Genomic DNA, 18,468 nt, shown 5'->3' with positions numbered 1-18,468 from the left:
GTTCATGTTAGTCTGCAGACCGTCTGTCATCTCACTGACTCACCTCACTGTTTGCTGCCATGGATTTCTACCTGTGTTTACGTTGCAGTGATGCTCTGCTTTGGTATTTGCCCATCTTTATTGGGACTTTCCTGCTGCTGTGGGACCTGGATTCCCCTGCTGGGATCAATAAAGTGCCATCTAATCTAATCTTTCAGTCGTCAACAACGGTGTCGTCGTGTCAGAGCTTTGATGAAACAAACAGGAGTCATGTCAGACGGTGATGAGCTCTCTGTGGGCAGCTGTTCCTCCTCCTCTCTTCTCCTAATTGGATAATTGTCTGACTTGATTTAAGTACCGTGCCTTAATGAAGCCGGCTGTAAACTACCTGCCACGGTGGTAATTAGTGTCTGTCTTAATGGATACGGTCTGTTAATCTCCTCGGGCAGCAGCGGGGCCGACCTCCAGCAGACCTCTGACCTCCCAGGGGACGAGGAGGAAACTTCACAGGCAAATTTCTCCCCAGTCAACAAATTCTGCCTCGACCCTTTAGTGCCCTTTTGTGTTTTCACAGTGACTGTTCACAGCCTTTATTCCTTTGTCATCGCTGGAGAGATAAGAGGAGGGAAATGCAACAAAGGCCCCAGGGTGGACCTCCACCCTCTAAAGCTACAGGGGTGCCTGCCAATACAATGTCCTGCAGGGAATTCAAGCACAGCATATGTATAACCAGTGTGCAGGGCTGCAGGGGGGCCTTTGGCATTTCTCAAAATACTTGAGACTGGAACAAAATGTCAACTCTTCATGACTACAAACAAAATTCTTGTGGTCTCCAGGTTTGGATTTGGTCAGGCCTGGTCCTCCTGCACACGCTCAGTGAATACAGGCATTTCAGCTGCACTGGGTCAGATCCCTGAGGAACTGGTCCAGCTCTGAGCACCCATCATCTCACCGGTTAATATTTAAAAACAGGCCGAAGAGTCTTAACGTCTTTATGTTACACTGCAGTGTTTTGTGTGAGCCCCGTGTGGAGGATTTTCTTGCCCTCTGCTGCCCTCTAGTGCCCCGAGACCCTCCACACCGTGTTTCCCATGATTGAATGAGAAGGAGCAGGGAGGGCACAAACCCACAGACCAGCAGCCAAATGCTGCTGGATCTCCCCTGAGGCTGATAAACCAGGTGTGGTCGGGTGTGCCGGAGCAGAGCTGCAGCTCGTCACTTCTTGTTGGTAATAAAAGTTTCCTTGACTCATGAAAGTCAAACATTTGTTTTAATAGTTTAATACAGTTATTAACCCCTGAGATGGTGAATCTCAGCACGTGCTGGCTAACATACACGTTTAATTCCAACATATCACGTTATAATAATAATAACAATAATAACAGGAGCACATCAGTTATAGTGTGTTGTTGTGTTGTATTGTGTTGTTGTCTGTGGGGCCTGTGGCACAGAGCAGAGGAGGCTGCCAACGTTTCTTCAACAGACCCGTGAGTTTTCTCTCTTCTCCTGTTTTACATTCACAGCTTCATGTGACTGTGTCTGGGCCTTCACTCCTCAGCTTCATGAATGAGGTGATTGTTCCTGCACAGACACTGATGCAGATCGTCGGGCGGATTTTCACCCTTTTCATCAGCGTCTTAAAAGCAGAGGGACTAATCCGTCGGAACAGCAGCGGCAGGGTGCCCAGTCTGCACCCAGGGGTGCTGAGGTGCCAGGACTTTGTTCCAACATCTGTATTCTGCTGGTGAGTAGGTCGGGTCTTCGCTGTGTTTTCCTCACTGCAGTCAGACGGTGTGGAGTGTGTGCAGCTGTGCACGCTGATGCTGCACAGGTGTAACTACAGCGCCTCTGCTCCGACTCGTGTTTGGAGTCTGAAACCAGGAGGCGGCTCCAGGATGGCGTGCGGTTTGGTTTGGCTGAGGCTGGCGAGGAAGGCAGAGCTGTGTGTGGGAGTGTGTTAAATGTCAGGCAGTCGCCGCGACACAAACGTTACCTCTTCTTCTTTTCTGTCTTTTGCTGTTTCCTTGTTTATTTCTCAGGTTTCTGGCTCTCACACGGTTGTTTTAAGGCCGTAGGCCCCAGCAGGTCTGTACCAGTCCCCCCTCTCTAAACATCACCAATATAAACAGGATCCAACAGAAGATCAAAACTGCCTGGCCCCGCCGTTGTGCTGTGATGACGTCACGTTTTCCCAAAGCAGCAACTAATGAACCAGCTCCGTTTGCTCCTGTGCCGACAGACAGCGACTGCAGGGGGTCTTATTATTTTTGGATTTTCTCCCTGACTCCGGCCTGTTTGCACAGCCGAGCAGCATATTTCACACTTGGAGCAGAAACATGGAGGAAACCACAGCTTCAGTCTGTGTCTCCTGTGTTAGCACACATTGAGGACGGGGGGGGGGGCACCAGTAACATAGACGTAATCCTCTAAAAACTCAGTTCTGTTGGGATCTCAGGTTACTGAGTTTACACAAGCTGCTTCGCTCTGACTATAAATGGACATCATGTACATGTGGCTGGTACGAGTGTGTGTCAGGCTGATTACACAACATCAGAGCCAAGTGTGTTCTCTGCTCTGACAAGCTGGAAGGGTCTGAGGAGGGTTTCAGTGCCTGGTCCACTCAGCCCGGTCCTGCTGAAACCAGACTGAATGTGGGGCTGTACCCAGGTACAGAGGTGGTTTAGGATGAGGACTGGCCTGTGTCACACTGAGGCTTGGACCAAGCTGAGGTTTAGCAGATGTTATTTAAAGAACACACACACTAAGCTTTAGTCATCATACACACAATTATCTTCAAACATACAGAAAATATTATTGGTCAGTTGTGTCAGGGTGTTTTCTACGTTTGTGCCCTCAAAGGTCTTTGTGCCCAGTGTTGAGAGAGAGAAGAGGAGGCGCATCAGGACTCTCAGTTCTCCTCCTGCCGCTACGCATGTGCGGAGGTATCAGCGGGATCTCCTTTCATTCAGACCGAGAAGCATAAGGACCGTTGGAGCAAAGAGCCGGCGAGTCAAAGACATTTGGTCATGTAAGAAGAAACAAGCCCTTGACCCGCCACAGTCTCCGCTTTGCTCCTCCAGTGTTTTGCGCGCAGCGGTGCGGGGAGATGGAAGCGGTGCGCCCGGAGCGGAGCGCTCTGTCCCGGCTCTGCCTTCTCCTCTTGTTTCTGGACTTCACCGTATCCGCATCGGCGACCTTGGACCTGGTTCTGCTCCACACCAACGACGTACACGCCCGGGTGGAGGAGACCAGCGTGCACTCCGGGAAATGCGACGGCACCAGCGTCTGCTTCGCCGGCGTTGCGCGGAGAGCCACTATGGTGAAGAAGATCCGCAGCTCCGAGAGCAACGTGCTGCTGCTGGACGCCGGAGACCAGTTCCAGGGAACCGTCTGGTTCAATTACTACAAGGGAGCAGAGGCCGCGCATTTCATGAACAAGCTGCAGTACGATGCCATGGTAAGGAACACCGGGGCAGAATAACGGGCTTTACGCACAAACAGGACTCAGTCTCAGTGCAGCACTGCAGCACATGTGGAGCCAAGTCGATGTCTGTAAGTTTTGGCATTGTAAATAAAGTTTGGCGTTGAAAAAAGAGGCATCGGCGTTGAAACACCTTTTTTTGCAAATGGGCATTAAAGCATATTATCTTATTTTTGTATCTTTTGTATTATGGTGTTTTTCAGTCATAATCTCTTGATACGTCCTGTTTTTTTGTTTTTTTTCGGCCCAATGACTTTTTCACTTCCAACTTTCTGACACCGTTTTACCGGCTATGATGCAGTGATTTACATCTCATTTGCGTACCATGGTCCGCTGAGCAACCAAAGGAGAAGCGGTCAACTTGCCCTGCACTGACTCAGCCTGTTGCTCATCATGGACATAAATTCACGCCCAAGTTCTCCTGGAGCTGATAAACCACAAAGAGTCTGTGTCATAGTTTATTCAGAAAGAAGCAGGATCTGTTAACATGAACCTCTAACTGACTTTTTGCTGCTTTAGTATTTAGTATTTCTGAATAAACAAAATGAAATAATATGTTTTTAATCCCCATTTGCAGAAAAGGAGGTTTCAGTGTCAATGCCTCTTTTTTCAATGCCAAACTTTATTTACAATGCCAAAACTTAAAGACATGGAATTGGCTCCATAAGTATGTTGGTGTGTGGGCACGGATGGAAGGTCCACAGTGAGCAAATATTTCAGGATGTAGTTTGTCAGGAATGTGGTTGTTTGCTTATAGTTCTCTGCTCATTTCCCGTCCAGCCCTTGTGGGTTCAAACCTAGATGGAAAACAATGCACAGCAAATCTTTGTCCATTACATGATGCACATGATGGTCTGATGCAGTAAAATCAAACTAAGGGGTCTCTGTTCAAACCATAATTCAGTTTAATTTCTAAAGCCATCAGAGATGAAGGATCAATCAGGCTGATCTCAGTGAACGACTGGACCTGATGGATTGGTTTGGATCCAAAGGCCTCGGCCCCTGGACATTTTACTGGCTCAGCTCTGTGGATTTAAGGTCCCTGCAGAGTTCCTGAGCAATGCTTTCCTCGTGTCAGTGCTGATTCAGAGATAAACATTGGTTGGTTTGTTTGTTTCCACCAAAATTGACTGCAGAAAAAGCAGGAAATGTTTACCTGCCTGAGCAGGAAGTGGTCACAGCCCTGACAGGAGACCAGCGACCAGTAAAACCAGGCTGAGGCCTGAAGTAGGAACGAGAGTGAAACTAAATGTGAAGTCGTAACACGTGTCGAATCCAGCAGGTCAGGGTGGTTACACACAGCAGCAGTTTCAACAGCGATATTGATTGATTGATCACGACTAAATCCTCAAATAAACCTGGGAAAGACCTAAAATTACTGATGTTGCTGAGCCTGATTAGAGCACACACACACACACACACACACACTAGCTTTTCACTTTTTCTAATCCCAAGGGGAATATTTTGTTGTAACAAAGCAGAACAGAGACACATACATCGTAAAACACAGTGTAGTTTGTGAGTTGGTTCTCCGGGGAAGAGCTGCAAACACCAGGACTTTCCTGTTTCAGGTTGGAGACCTGGTGTTGAGCTCTGGTTCACACTTAGACTGATCAGATGTTTCTCACTGGGCGACGCTGCAGTTCTGTGTAGGACCCGTCCCTGCTGGTGTCTGTCATGGTTTTAGGCTCAGGAGCTTCTGTCTGCTACAGAACAGATTTAGACCAAAAAAAAAAAAACACACCATCATTCCTCCTGCAGCAAACTGAAATCCTGTGGGACCAACAAATAAATCCAGTTAGAACAGCTTGTGTTCAGACAAATAAGCAGTCGAATCACGTGATACGTTACTAAATGCTGTTGAAGCTAAAACTAATGAGCGTATTGTGTAAAAGCTGCCTGGCCTCCAGTTCTTTTGGTGACTTTTCTTTGTTTGTCAGGCTTTCGGAAACCATGAGTTTGACAACAAAGTGGAGGGACTGATGAGGCCGTTCTTGGAGCAGGTCCGGTGTCCTGTCCTCAGCGCAAACATCAAACCAGACGAAACTCTGGCCCCGACGTTCGGAAACTCGTACCTGCCCTATCATATATTTAATATTGAAGGACAGAGGGTGGGCGTGGTGGGATACACCTCACAGGAAACGTCTGCTCTGTCTGCACCAGGTGAGTGTTGGTGGGTGGTCGATGTCTCTGTTTCAGCCGAATAACGGCACCATGTCCTCTCACCTGTCGATGTTGCTGGACAGGGCCGCACCTGCAGTTCGAGGACGAGGTGACGTCCCTGCAGCTGCAGGTGGACAAACTTCAGACGCTGGGAATCAATAAGATCATCGCTCTGGGTCACTCTGGATTCACCATAGACCAGATCATTGCCAGGAAGGTCCGGGGAGTCGACGTGGTCATCGGCGGACACACCAACACTTTCCTCTACACAGGTAGGGAGGTGAATACAGATGTTCCAGCACACCTGACACATTCCTGGAGTTGTCTTTCCATAGCCAGTCTACACATATGAACACATATTTGACCAGGTAACTCCAAGGGTTTTACACAACCAGCACAGAAAAACTACAGAGCAGTTCAAGCTTGTACGTCGTTCTAATATGTCACCTGCCAGCTCTATTTGAAAACCATTTCTTCAACCAGCCTCACCTGGTGAACTCACCGAGCTGCTGTTTTATTAACCAGACTCAAACCAGATTCATGTTTTTATTAGATGAATTTCTTTATTACTGTTGCTACTGGGTTTCTTATTTAGCTGTCGCTGTTAGCATTGTCGTTCTGTGTCCACCCTGGGTTTGTAATGCTGTTTTTTTTCTTGCTAAAGGGGAGATTAGCTGTCAGACATTTCCAGCATCATTGACTCCCCGACTGAATGATGGTCTAACTCTTGAACTGATGGTTCACAGGTGATGGTTTATTAAAACTTTGTGCATCCATGAACCCACCTTGGCCGAACGCACCTTGGCCGAACGCACCTTGGCCGAACGCACCTTGGCCGAACGCACCTTGGCCGAACCCACCTTGGCCGAACGCACCTTGGCCGAACGCACCTTGGCCGAACGCACCTTGGCCGAACCCACCTTGGCCGAACGCACCTTGGCCGAACCCACCTTGGTCGAACGCACCTTGGCCGAACGCACCTTGGCCGAACGCACCTTGGCCGAACGCACCTTGGCCGAACGCACCTTGGCCGAACGCACCTTGTCCGAACCCACCTTGGCCGAACGCACCTTGGCCGAACGCACCTTGGCCGAACGCACCTTGGCCGAACGCACCTTGGCCGAACGCACCTTGGCCGAGCCCACCTTGGCCGAGCCCACCTTGGCCGAGCCCACCTTGGCCGAACGCACCTTGGCCGAGCCCACCTTGGCCGAACCCACCTTGGCCGAACCCACCTTGGCCGAACCCACCTTGGCCGAACGCACCTTGGCCGAACGCACCTTGGCCGAACGCACCTTGGCCGAACGCACCTTGGCCGAACCCACCTTGGCCGAACGCACCTTGGCCGAACGCACCTTGGTCGAACGCACCTTGGCCGAACGCACCTTGGCGAGCTAAGAGCTATAAAGGAGGCAGCAAATACTGTGTTAATGATACTGCTAATGACTCATTAACTGTGATTGTAAGAGGAGTAAACATGACAGCGACACCTTCTGGGAATACTGATGTGTATTAAGGGTCATTTACAGTCAAAGACATGAGGAGTCATAATGACTGTTTGAACCAAAGGACCAGGCCCAGCTCATAGTGGTCCAGTTTACACACAGTCTAAGAGCTGATTCCTAAAATACAGAGGACACCAGCCTTTTACTCTGGGGCCTCCCTCCCCACAAACACCAAACATCACATTTGTGTCTGGGTTTCTTTCCAGTTTTCCCATGAGTTTTACTTGGTATTGGTGTTGGTCTTGGTGTTGTTGACTCTGAGTCACGGTAGTTAAGATATTCTGGGCAGGATGTTTATGCATGTTTGTGGATGAATTTCTCTCTGACACGCTGTGGTCGGTTCTCGCTGTCTGTCTCTGGGTGCGACACCCTGAGCCTTCATACTTGTGGCTTACTCGAGAGTAAACATGCCATTAGCTCTGCAGTGTTGCATATAAAGTGTTGCTGGGCAGACAGAGGAGGTAAATTGATGGTTTGGACCTGAAACTGCAGGAAAATAAAGATTCCTTTCTGCAGCAAAGCTCAGGGAGAAACTGGGCCCCACTCAGTGTCAGGCCGGGGTGGGTCACTGTTTGGACTTTGGAGAGAAAAACCGATTAGAAGCTGACAATGATGCATTCAAGACCTCATGTAAAGTGCAAATTTATGCTCCTTCTGCCTCAGACAATGTGAAGCTTTTATCTGGTTTCACTTCTTGCTCCCACAGAGGCTTCCTCCCCTCAAACAGAACCACATGTCGATGTTACTGCCAAGCACCAAAGTACCAAATACCTCAGTTTGTCCTGTACCTGCAGTACTTGAATAACTGTGCTGCTAAGAGTTTCCCACTCCTTGTTTCTCAGGAACACCTCCGTCCACCGAAGTCCCTGCAGGTCCGTATCCATTCATGGTGAGGTCGGACGATGGGCGGCAGGTTCCTGTGGTTCAGGCCTACGCCTTCGGGAAATATCTGGGTTATCTGAAGGTGACCTTTGACTACGCTGGAAACGTACTGCAGTCCACAGGAAACCCCATTCTGCTGGACATCACCGTCCCGCAGGGTAACAGGTTTTTGTAGCAGCTGAGCACATACAGTGTTTTTTAGTAACCTTTCCTTTTGACTTAGAATCAAAGAGCAGAGGCCTTTCTTTGAATTATCCTGCTGATTAACAGCTACATAAAAGCTAATTATTAGCAAGTGATGAGCAAAGTTTCCAGGGAAACTAGCTGGAAAATACGTGAGACTGACATGTGTTAGCTGTTATTCTTCCCTCTCTTTATTTTGTCTAAAGGAATATTTAACACAGCTGTGTTCATGTAAATATCCAGAACCTTCGTTTGACTCAGACCAGTCGTTCAGTTATTGTTCTTTTTAATCTCAACACAGCTGAGAGCAAAAGCAAACCTTGACTGTACTGAGATGAAATGATTGATCCTGATCAGATGCGGAGGTTCTCGCTGATGTGGAGGAGTGGAAAAAGAATCTGGCCAACTACTCGGCTCAGGTGGTGGGAAAAACTCTGGTGTTCCTGAACGCAACTATGCAGGAATGTCGTTTTCGGGAATGCAACCTTGGAAACCTGATCTGTGACGCCGTGGTAAATGTTTAACTCGGACTTCACAAGTATCAATACAACAGTAAAAGTCCAAAAGTACCATCATCCAAATGTACTTGAAGTATCCAAAGTTAAAGTACTCATTGTGCAGAATGGCCCATTTCACATCAATGGATCTGATATTATTGGGTTCTAATTATTGATACATTATTGTGTTGATCACCTTATATACTTCTAATTTGAAGTAGTAGTACCTCAAAAATTACTTTGCTGCAGTACTGTAAGACCCACAGCTGAGTGAAACATTTGTTTGGTTCATAGATGATTTTTCTAACGTCAGTGAAGGCAGCGCCTGTTGGAGCTGATTGTTTGACTGAGAAACTGTTCTGTCCTTCAGATTGAACACAACATCAGATTCTCAGACGGCTCCCAGTGGAACCACGTCAGCGCCTCCATCATGAACGGAGGAGGCATCCGGACATCGATCGACGAAGCGACCAGGAACGGTGTGTCCCAGGACCAAGTATTACAGAAAACCAAAAGTCCCTCTGTGCTTCCCTCTAATCACAAACAGCTTTTGAATTGAGTCTGTTCATTTCACCAGGAGAACTTAATAAAACTGACGTGTGGTTTGTAGGGTCCATCACCATGGAGGACCTGATCGCCGTCCTGCCGTTTGGTGGAACCTTCGACCTGGTGCAGCTGAACGGCTCCACGCTGAGGAAAGCTTTCGAACACTCCGTGAGACGATACGGCATGGGGACTGGAGAATTCCTACAAGTGTCTGGTATCTGGCTCTAAACATAATGTCCAAGTGTGTCCACACCAGTTCCTCAGGCTAAAACCAGCAGGCTGATGGTTCTGGTCACACTGAGAGTGTTTCTGGTATTTTGTCCACCCAGTACAGAAACATCTGGCAGTACAAACCTGCTCCAGACTGAAATATCTCAACATTTACACATTCATGTTCCCCTCAGGGGGAATCCACTTTGATGTGTTCTGAACTTTTTACCATGGTAAACATCTGCCGCACATCTGCATTGTCTCTTAGCTCAAAACCAAAATAAATCCATCTGCAACTCCCAGACGTTTGGTCTGGATCGGACCAAAGAATAAAACCCCAGAACCTTCGGTCACGTCGTGGAACCAGAAAAAGTCCTCAAATGAATAGTTTACCGAGTGCTGAGTGTTGGTTCTACTCAAGCATTTAACAAGAGACACGTTGCATCTTTTCAAGCTGGAATCAGCTCGTGGCTGCAAGAAGACGTCTCTTCTTGGTTTGTGGCTGCAGCCCCGAGCCTCACTCAGACTTCTTTATTTATAGCAAACAAGGTTACACAATAGTTACACAGAAGACCTTTAACATATGCTTCCTTCGCCTTAGAAACAAGGAAACTGACTTTTGCCCTTATAAGTATATAAAGTTCAGACAGGGAACACTTGGTGTCACGAGTTCCTTGACCCAGACGATACATTACATTATCAGTCAGCGGGATGTAATGCATGTGTATCGTTTGTCTGTTTCACTTCCTCAACTCATACACTCTTACAACATATGCACAACTGAAAAGTGTTGAGCTGTCAACATTCAAAGCAGTCAAAAGTTCAGTTACACAGCAAGATCACATGTACATTTACTTAGTCATATAGCAGAGAATAAACTCTATGATAAACAATTAAGACTTTTGATCCTAACATTCCCTCCTGTTTGACACTCAACACATCAGTTGTATATGTTTCCCTAGGGGATTTTCCATATTCAACGTCATAAAAGTCAAATGAGATGGTGTCAGGTAATGGAGGTTGGGCGAAAACCTTCAAGAAGGAAAAATTCCCAACCAGCCTACAGCACCGCTGTACGACTCCCTCATGGGTCCATCCTTTTAAAATACTAGTAGTAGTACGATTTTCAGCACAGATGGTAGGAGTGAACCAAGGGTCTGCTCCAGCTGCATGGAACATGTGGTGTTATTAATGACTTCTGTGTTAGCAGGACAGATAGTACTTGCTGCCCCTAGGCACAGAATCAGCCAGTGGAGAGCCATAGCTGGGAGTAAGGATCAGATGGTCTCTTCGGCAGCCAAGGGTTTTGATACCGGCTGACTTCCACCTTACTCGGCTCCCAAAGGCTGTAATACTTTACAGTGGCTCTGGTGAATCCACGTGGGTCTCTCTTGGATCTTTACTGCAGTGGGAGTGGACCAGGCCTTCCTTTTGATGACCTTTATCAGGACTTGGTCACCAGGCTTAACTCTCTGCACCTGTGGAGACAAAACATCTCTTGGCAGATTATTTGCACTCATAACTTCTCTAGTCTGCAACATCTTACTCATCCATTCAGCTAGAGTAGTTTCTCCTTGAGGCTTTTCACACACATTCTCACAAATGGGAAGTGTAAAAGATCTTCCATAAAGGATTTCAAACGGGGTCAGGCCTCTGTCTGTTGGCGTGACCCTCATGTACAGTTTTACCAGAGGGAGACATTCCACCCATGTTCTTCCCGTTTGCTCCATAGTTTTCCTCAGTCTCATCTTTATAGTGCCATTATTTCTTTCTACCAGGCCTGCACTTTGGGGATGGTATGAACAGTGGTTCTTCAGCTCAAAACCCAGGTGCTTAGACATCTGTGTAACTACTTCATTCACAAAATGTGGACCATTATCACTGTAGACTCGCTGTGGGATCCCATGATCTGGAATAATGTTCTTGCACAGTGCTTTAGCCACTGTCAGTGCATCAGCACTTTTGCTGGGCACAATCTCAACCCACTTAGAGTATGCATCTATCAAAACAAGACAATACTTGTATGTCTGACATTGTGACAACTCTATAAAATCCATATGAATAACTTGGAATGGATAGTCCGGATTAGGGAATCTCCCTCTTTTTGGCCTGAGGTTTCCCTGTGGGTTATGCTTACAGCAAGTCAAACAGGATTTACAAAAATTTTTTGAGTAGTTATTAAAACCTGGTGCATAGAAATACTTTTCCACTGCATATACCATCCCTCCTGTTGACACATGGCAAAGCCCATGCGTCAAAATAGCTGCCGTATGATAGAGACTTCTAGGCAGGCAGAGTTTATCTTTTACCTTAAAAAGATCCTGCTCTATCATGGCCCCTTCTTTGAGCCACAGCTGTTGCTCAGCAGGCGGGGCACGCTTTTGCATATCAGAAAGAACTTCAGTATCAATGGGTTGATTGATGTGTGCAAGGAGGTACAAGTTGCATTTGCCAAATTGGCCTTGGGCTGCTGTCTTAGCAGTAGCATCAGCTTTGGCATTACCCACGGAAATAGTATCTGTTCCCCGCGTGTGTGCTGTACATTTACAAACTGCCACTTTGGCCGGCAACTGAATTGCTGCAAGGAGGTCTAGCAACAGCATAGAGTGCTTTACTGATTGCCCACTGGCCGTCTTCATGCCCCTTCGGGCCCACTGTGCAGCAAAGAAGTGCAATGTAGAGAAAGCATACTGACTGTCTGTATAAATGGTGACACTTTTCCCTTCTGCTAACTGACAGGCTTGTGTTAAGGCAATTATTTCAGCTGCCTGTGCAGAGAAATGGGAAGGGAGTTGACCTGCAACACAGACTTCCTGTTGAGACACCACAGCGAAACCACACATGATTTCTCCTTTGTCATTCTTAAAACAAGAACCATCTACAAACCACACTTCCCCTTCAGCTAAGGCTACATCCTTCAAATCACTACGAGATTTACACGTCTCCTCAGTGTTTGTAATACAACAGTGTGGTGTGCCTTCCTCAGCTGTGGGCAATAATGTAGATGGATTGAGTGTAGAGCATCTTTTTATAGTCAAATGTGGCTGGGACATTAGGAGCGCCATAACTGACAGATGTCTGGCTGGTGACAAAAATGACATTTTAGTTTCTGTCAGGAGTAAGCCAACCGAGTGTGGGACTAGCAGCGTGAGTTGATGGAAAAGTACTACTTCCGCTGAGGCTTCTATTGCCATTGCAGCGGCGCACACAGCTCTAACACAGGCAGGCAAAGCACAAGCCACAGGATCCAGCCTCTTAGAGTAATAGGCTACCGGCTTCTGCTTTCCTCCTGTCAGCTGAGTTAGCACCGAGGTCATGAACTTCCCCTTACAATCTACAGTTTGAACAAAGGGTTTACTATAATCTGGGAGACTCAAGACAGGTGTGGTCACTAACTGCTCTTTCAACTCGCAGAAAGCCTTCTCACCTTCTGGAGTCCACTTTATTTCCTGCTTCATGGCCATCGGTGTTTCATAAATTAGGTCTAACAGCGGTTGTGTTACCTGAGCATAATTTGGAATCCACTGTCGACAGTAGTTACACAGCCCTAAGAATTGCATCATCTGCTGCTTAGTGATAGGCTTACAGGCTTGCTGAACAGCCGCTTTCCTGGATTCAGTCAGGGCTCTGCCTTCTGGTGTTAGTTTATGACCCAGGAATACAACTTCAGAAGCAGCCCACTGTAGCTTTTCTGGAGATGCTTTGTTGCCTGTTCTTTCCAAATGTTTGAACAGTGCTATAGCCGTGTCTTTATTGTGCTGCTGAGTGTCTGATGTAATTAAAATATCATCCACATAGGTCAAAATTTGGCTATGTGAGGGCACATGGAATGTAGATAAGCAATTTTCCAATTCTGATGCAAATATAGTGGGGCTATCAACATAACCCTGTGGCAACCTGGTGTAGGTGAGTTTCTTTCCCTCAAAGGTGAACCCAAACCATCCCTGTGAGTCTGGATGTACTGGGATTGAGAAAAAAGCATTACTAAGATCCACAACCGTGAACCACTTCATTTCAGGTTTGATATGGTTCAACAAAGTATGAGGATCTGGGACACACGGGGCCCTACTCTCAACTGCCTTATTTACTTCCCTTAAGTCTTGAATCATCCTCCAACTCCTCCCATCAGCCTTTTTCACTGGGAATATAGGGGTGTTACACTGAGCCTCTGGTGCTCTCACCAGGATCCCTGCATCAAGCATCTCTTGTACTACAGGTTTGATTCCCTGAAGGGCGTCTGGTTTAAGGGGATACTGCTTTACCCTAGGTCTATAATCAGATTTAGGTTTGATAGTAACTTCTGGAGCAGTGGTCATTAGGCCTACATCAGTTTTGTTTCGAGACCAGAAACTGTCAGGCACCTCAGCCAAACATGGATCCACCTCTTCCAGAAGTAACACTCATTCTCGGTCATCCTCCCCCATATGAGTACGGGGAGTGGCCGTGACAACCCAATTTAAATTTTTATAAAAACAGCTTCCCACACTATCACTAAACCAACCTCCTTCTTCTTCATGCCAATCACAAATACTCTCAGCTTTATTCAAAAACTGCTTTAACTCCTCCCAATGCATGTCGTTCGTTTTAGACACTGACAAATGAGGATTAGGTGACCATCCCTTCAAGAGACGCTTAGCTTCTGAAGGAAGACTGACAGAACAGACTGCCTTTCCTTTCCTATCAGTATAAAGGGTCTTCAGTGTCATTCTCTGTGGTCCTAACTTCTCAAATTTTTGTACATAATCAAAATCTGGACCTGGAGTGTGTTTATAATAGAGAGTGACATGCATCTGCTCTGGGGAGAGGCTTTCTGAGTGTGGTGGTTGAGGATCAGGCAGTAGACGCAGGAGTTGCTCTCCTGTGCGCCCAGGGTCAGGCATGGGCAGATCTAGGTACCACCAGTAATGTGGCGCCCCTTGTTTCAACACTACATAAGAGGGGATCTCCTCCCCCGGGCCTATGGCTGCCATCCCGTTTGTAGTAGGCACTAGGGATATTTTTAATTTGCTCAACAAATCTCTGCCCAATAAATTCACCGGACAGTTAGGACACAAAACTGCCATTGCTTTTTCCTGAAAGCCAGATGCCTCATCCTCAATCACAAAACTTTGGGAAAACCTACAAGGGGTGACTTGTCCATTTGCTGATTTTACAAAAATATTCTTATCACCTTTTGTCACTCCAGGAATTTTATCTCTCAAAACTGTCCTATCTGCTCCTGTGTCGCACAAAAACTCTATTTTTACTCCATTAATTTTTAGCATTCTAATGGGCATTACCTTATTTTCTTCTGAACTAAAATATGTATCAACAATCTCTTCCAAATCTAACAACTCATCCTCACTTCCCCTATCCTTGTCGGGCGTCTAGGGAGCTACTGGCGGTCATGCTCGCGGATTGTGTGGGGGGGGCTTTTCATATTCTTCAGGATTATGCTCTTGGCATTCTCTTGCAAAGTGTCCTGGACGCCCACAATTGTAACAAACATCATCTCTGAACCTTCCGTACCTTCCTCTGCCTCGTCCTCTTCCTATGACCTAAGGCTTTCCTACAAACTCAATTTCCTGTCCATCTAAATTATATGTTTGTCTCAGCTGCTGAAAGTTAACAATCCACTGGCGGACATTAGCCAGGGGGTCACCCAGGCCTTTAACTGCGTCTTCTAACTCTTTACATGACCATGGGCGTCTAACTAAGAGGAGAGGTTTGTTATCTCCACTTACTCCAAAATGAGGATTAGGCACCTCAATTGCAGGAAAAATGCTAGTCGGGTCAGTTGGTGGCCACGGTGGGGGATCAGGTCGTGGTCCCCATGGCTCATCTCGCTTGACCATGGCTGACAGCTCTGTCTGTACCTCACCGTAAGGGCCATACTGCTTCCCTGACCGCGAATGGGAAGGACTCAGCCAACCAAACCCGAACGGGAGAGGTGGAGGAGGAAGAGGGGGAGCGGAGCCTGTAGACGAACCTTGAGACTGCGGTTCCGTCGCCTCCGGCTTGGCCTTTGGTGCTGCAGTCACCTGTGGCCCTCGGGCCGCCAATTCCCCTTGGGCTGGCATAGGCTTCTTTTTCTTATCCTCCTCCTGTTGGATAAGTGCTTGTGGCCTCCCAACAAAATCAGCAGAGTCCTCTTGGAGCGCTGCTATGAGGGATTTCTTATCTTTCTTTTCTGTCTGCGCTTCTCAGCTTGTTCCTGCCACTTTACTGCTTCAATAAGCTGAAGTTTAAACTTATCAATTTTCTTAGGTTCTGCTATAGCCATTTCTGCTTTTAACTGAGTTACCAATTTATCGCATGCGCAGGTTTCCAATTTTCCTGGAAACTCATACTTCTTCTTCCATTCCCCTAAATACCTTGCGGATCCAGGGGAGTAAGTGTTCATGAACTTAGAATCCCCAGCCAATTGGGGTTTACTGTTTCCCTTTCCCATAGTTGCAACTTTTGGCACAAGCAAATGATCAGTCACAACAGCATGGGGATCGTCCACTGTATCAAGCTTCTACAGATACTAATTATCTGCGGATACAGCCGTCCACCACACCCAACTTTTCAATTTTTACTTGTGCCCAACAAATAACACACAGTTTAAATAGGTAGTGACACTGCTCTACTCAGCCGACAATAGTCCGTCAACTACCATCAATCACACGTTCTCATACACACACACGTGTTTCAGTATCCCTGATACTTCTTTTCGTCCCAGACGAATAGCGCTTTTCCTATTTAAGTGTCCCTGACACTTCTATGTCCCAGACATAGGGTCCGTCCCTGACGAACTCTTGCGCTGCTCTCTAGTGTCCCTGACACTGCTATGTCCCTGACATAGGGTTCGTCCCGGACGAACTCTTGCAGCTGCTTTCTAGTGTCCCTGACACTGTATGGGGTCCCAGACCCCCAACCACGCAGCTTACCCCAGCTCAGATGTGTGTGTCTTCTGGCTCGGCTTCCGTCAAGCAGAAACGATGGAGAGGACCAACGTTGGAGAGAAACAGCTGACCTCCCGCCGAATTCACGAGGAAGGGTTTTCACAACCTCCTACCGAGGCTTACTGTGCACAGATTTCAGCGTCCTGTCCTCGCTGTCCTCCTCTTCACCGTTGATGCTGTATTGGAGACCGGGCGGAAACACCAATAAATGTTGGTTCTACTCAAGCATTTAACAAGAGACACGTTGCATCTTTTCAAGCTGGGATCAGCTCGTGGCTGCAGGAAGACGTCTCTTCTTGGTTTGTGGCTGCAGCCCCAAGCCTCACTCAGACTTCTTTATTTATAGCAAACAAGGTTACACAATAGTTACACAGAAGACCTTTAACATATGCTTCCTTCGCCTTAGAAACAAGGAAACTGACTTTTGCCCTTATAAGTATATAAAGTTCAGACAGGGAACACTTGGTGTCACGAGTTCCTTGACCCAGAGCGGGTCTGTTTTCACTTCCTCAACTCATATACTCTTACAACATATGCACAACTGAAAAGTGTTGAGCTGTCAACATTCAAAGCAGTCAAAAGTTCAATTACACAGCAAGATCACATGTACATTTACTTAGTCATATAGCAGAGAATAAACTCTATGATAAACAATTAAGACTTTTGATCCTAACACTGAGCGAGCGCTGATGTTTCCGTGTCCTCCAACAGGATTTCATGTGGAGTACGACATCTCCAAACCTGCGGGGCAGCGAGTGAAGAACCTCAGCATCATGTGCACAAAGTGCCGCGTTCCTCGCTACGAACCCGTGGAGGATAAGACGGTTTATAAGGTGCTGATGCCGTCCTACTTGGTGACGGGCGGAGACGGATTCTCCATGATCAGAGACGAGTTGCTGAAACACAACAGCGGTGAGGCTTCAGGACTGTGTTTGTTCTGACGCTGTTGTGGAAAATAAATGAATCCATTAATCCATTGTGTTCTCACTGCAGGTGATTTGGACATTACAGTGATGTCCAACTACATCTCTCAGAGACAGAAGGTTTATCCGTCCGTGGAAGAACGCATCAAGTTCTTCAGCTCAGCTTCAGGAGTGCCAGGACTTGCCACTCCACTGGTTTTACTGGTTCCACTGTTCTGGATTCTGTGTGGGAACATGTGAGACTGAGTCATCCAGACTCACACAGTAGAACAGCAAAGCTTTTTAATCAGTTGTGTTTTATAAGCCGCATGTGGACGTAATTCCACAGGACATGGATTTTCAAAGTAAAGGACCCTCCAGTAGCAGTTTTTCCAGTTTTACATCTCCATTTGAACCATAAGGCTCAAAGCTCCTAAACACTGCTGCCCAGTAGAAGCCTGTACTGAGAAACACAAAGTAAAAACTGTTTTTTAAAATATTTTTGGACTCATCTCGTTCTTGGTGCTAATTTCATACACGTGTGAAGGTGTTATCTTTAAAAACACGAGTGTTCTGGTGTGTCTGGTTTTGACTCGCACAAACGTCAAAAGCAGGTTTTCTCACTAAGGGTGAAATTTTAAGAAGAGTTGTGCAGGTTGTGTTTTACAGCTGCAGCTGAGTCTCTTTGGCAGCAGCCATGTGGGAACCATCAGGTAGATCAGGTAGATCAACCAGTGTGACAGGTGATCCTGCAGAAATCCACCTGATTTTGCTCTGATTTCAGTCCAGATTCGTGTCTTTGCAGCTTAATGATAGTTTCCTGTTTGGTTTTTGGGTTAGGACTCACAGGCCAGAACCAAGCGTGCTAAGGCTGGAACATGTTGCTCCAGGCTGCATGTAGGTCACCGTGCACAGGGTTTCCAAGCAACATCATCAGTGAGATGTCGAAGCACAAACTGGGAAACAGTGAGTGGAAAATGTTCCATTTTGTAACATGCAGTGTTTTTAACTGGAATCTGCCTGAACAGGGCCTCCTTTGTGTGAGTCCTCACCCATACAACATCCACTGCCTCTTAATGTTGAGGAACTCCTTATTAGTCGCTGCACTGAGGCCCAGCACGGCTGGCACCAGTCTGCACCAGCATGAGCTGCCAAGTGCAGGAAAACATCCACATTCAGAGACTAACAGGAAAC

General features: G+C 47.0%; 1 protein-coding gene across 2 annotated transcripts; it reads left to right on the top strand.

Moving 5' to 3' along the window:
• The first annotated feature begins 2,530 nt into the window (after positions 1-2,530).
• nt5e (5'-nucleotidase, ecto (CD73)) lies at positions 2,531-17,773 on the top strand. Of its 2 annotated transcripts, XM_026308241.2 has the most exons (10): positions 2,531-2,646; positions 2,839-3,436; positions 5,401-5,623; positions 5,707-5,895; positions 7,971-8,168; positions 8,551-8,705; positions 9,061-9,169; positions 9,301-9,450; positions 17,084-17,284; positions 17,366-17,773. In XM_026308241.2, exons 2-10 carry the CDS (start codon positions 3,086-3,088, stop codon positions 17,533-17,535), a joined length of 1,746 nt encoding a protein of 581 aa, XP_026164026.1. In that variant the 5' UTR covers positions 2,531-2,646; positions 2,839-3,085; the 3' UTR covers positions 17,536-17,773. The 2 variants fall into 2 exon arrangements, with proteins under 2 accessions (XP_026164026.1, XP_026164027.1); XM_026308242.2 differs by lacking the exon at positions 2,531-2,646 and having other exon boundaries at positions 2,826-3,436.
• Positions 17,774-18,468: the final 695 nt, after the last annotated feature.

This window comes from Mastacembelus armatus, unplaced genomic scaffold (genome assembly GCF_900324485.2).
Source record: "Mastacembelus armatus unplaced genomic scaffold, fMasArm1.2, whole genome shotgun sequence".
Classification (NCBI taxonomy): domain Eukaryota; kingdom Metazoa; phylum Chordata; class Actinopteri; order Synbranchiformes; family Mastacembelidae; genus Mastacembelus; species Mastacembelus armatus.
The sequence above is the reverse complement of the archived record's forward strand: the minus strand, read 5'-3'. Positions and strand labels throughout refer to the sequence as shown.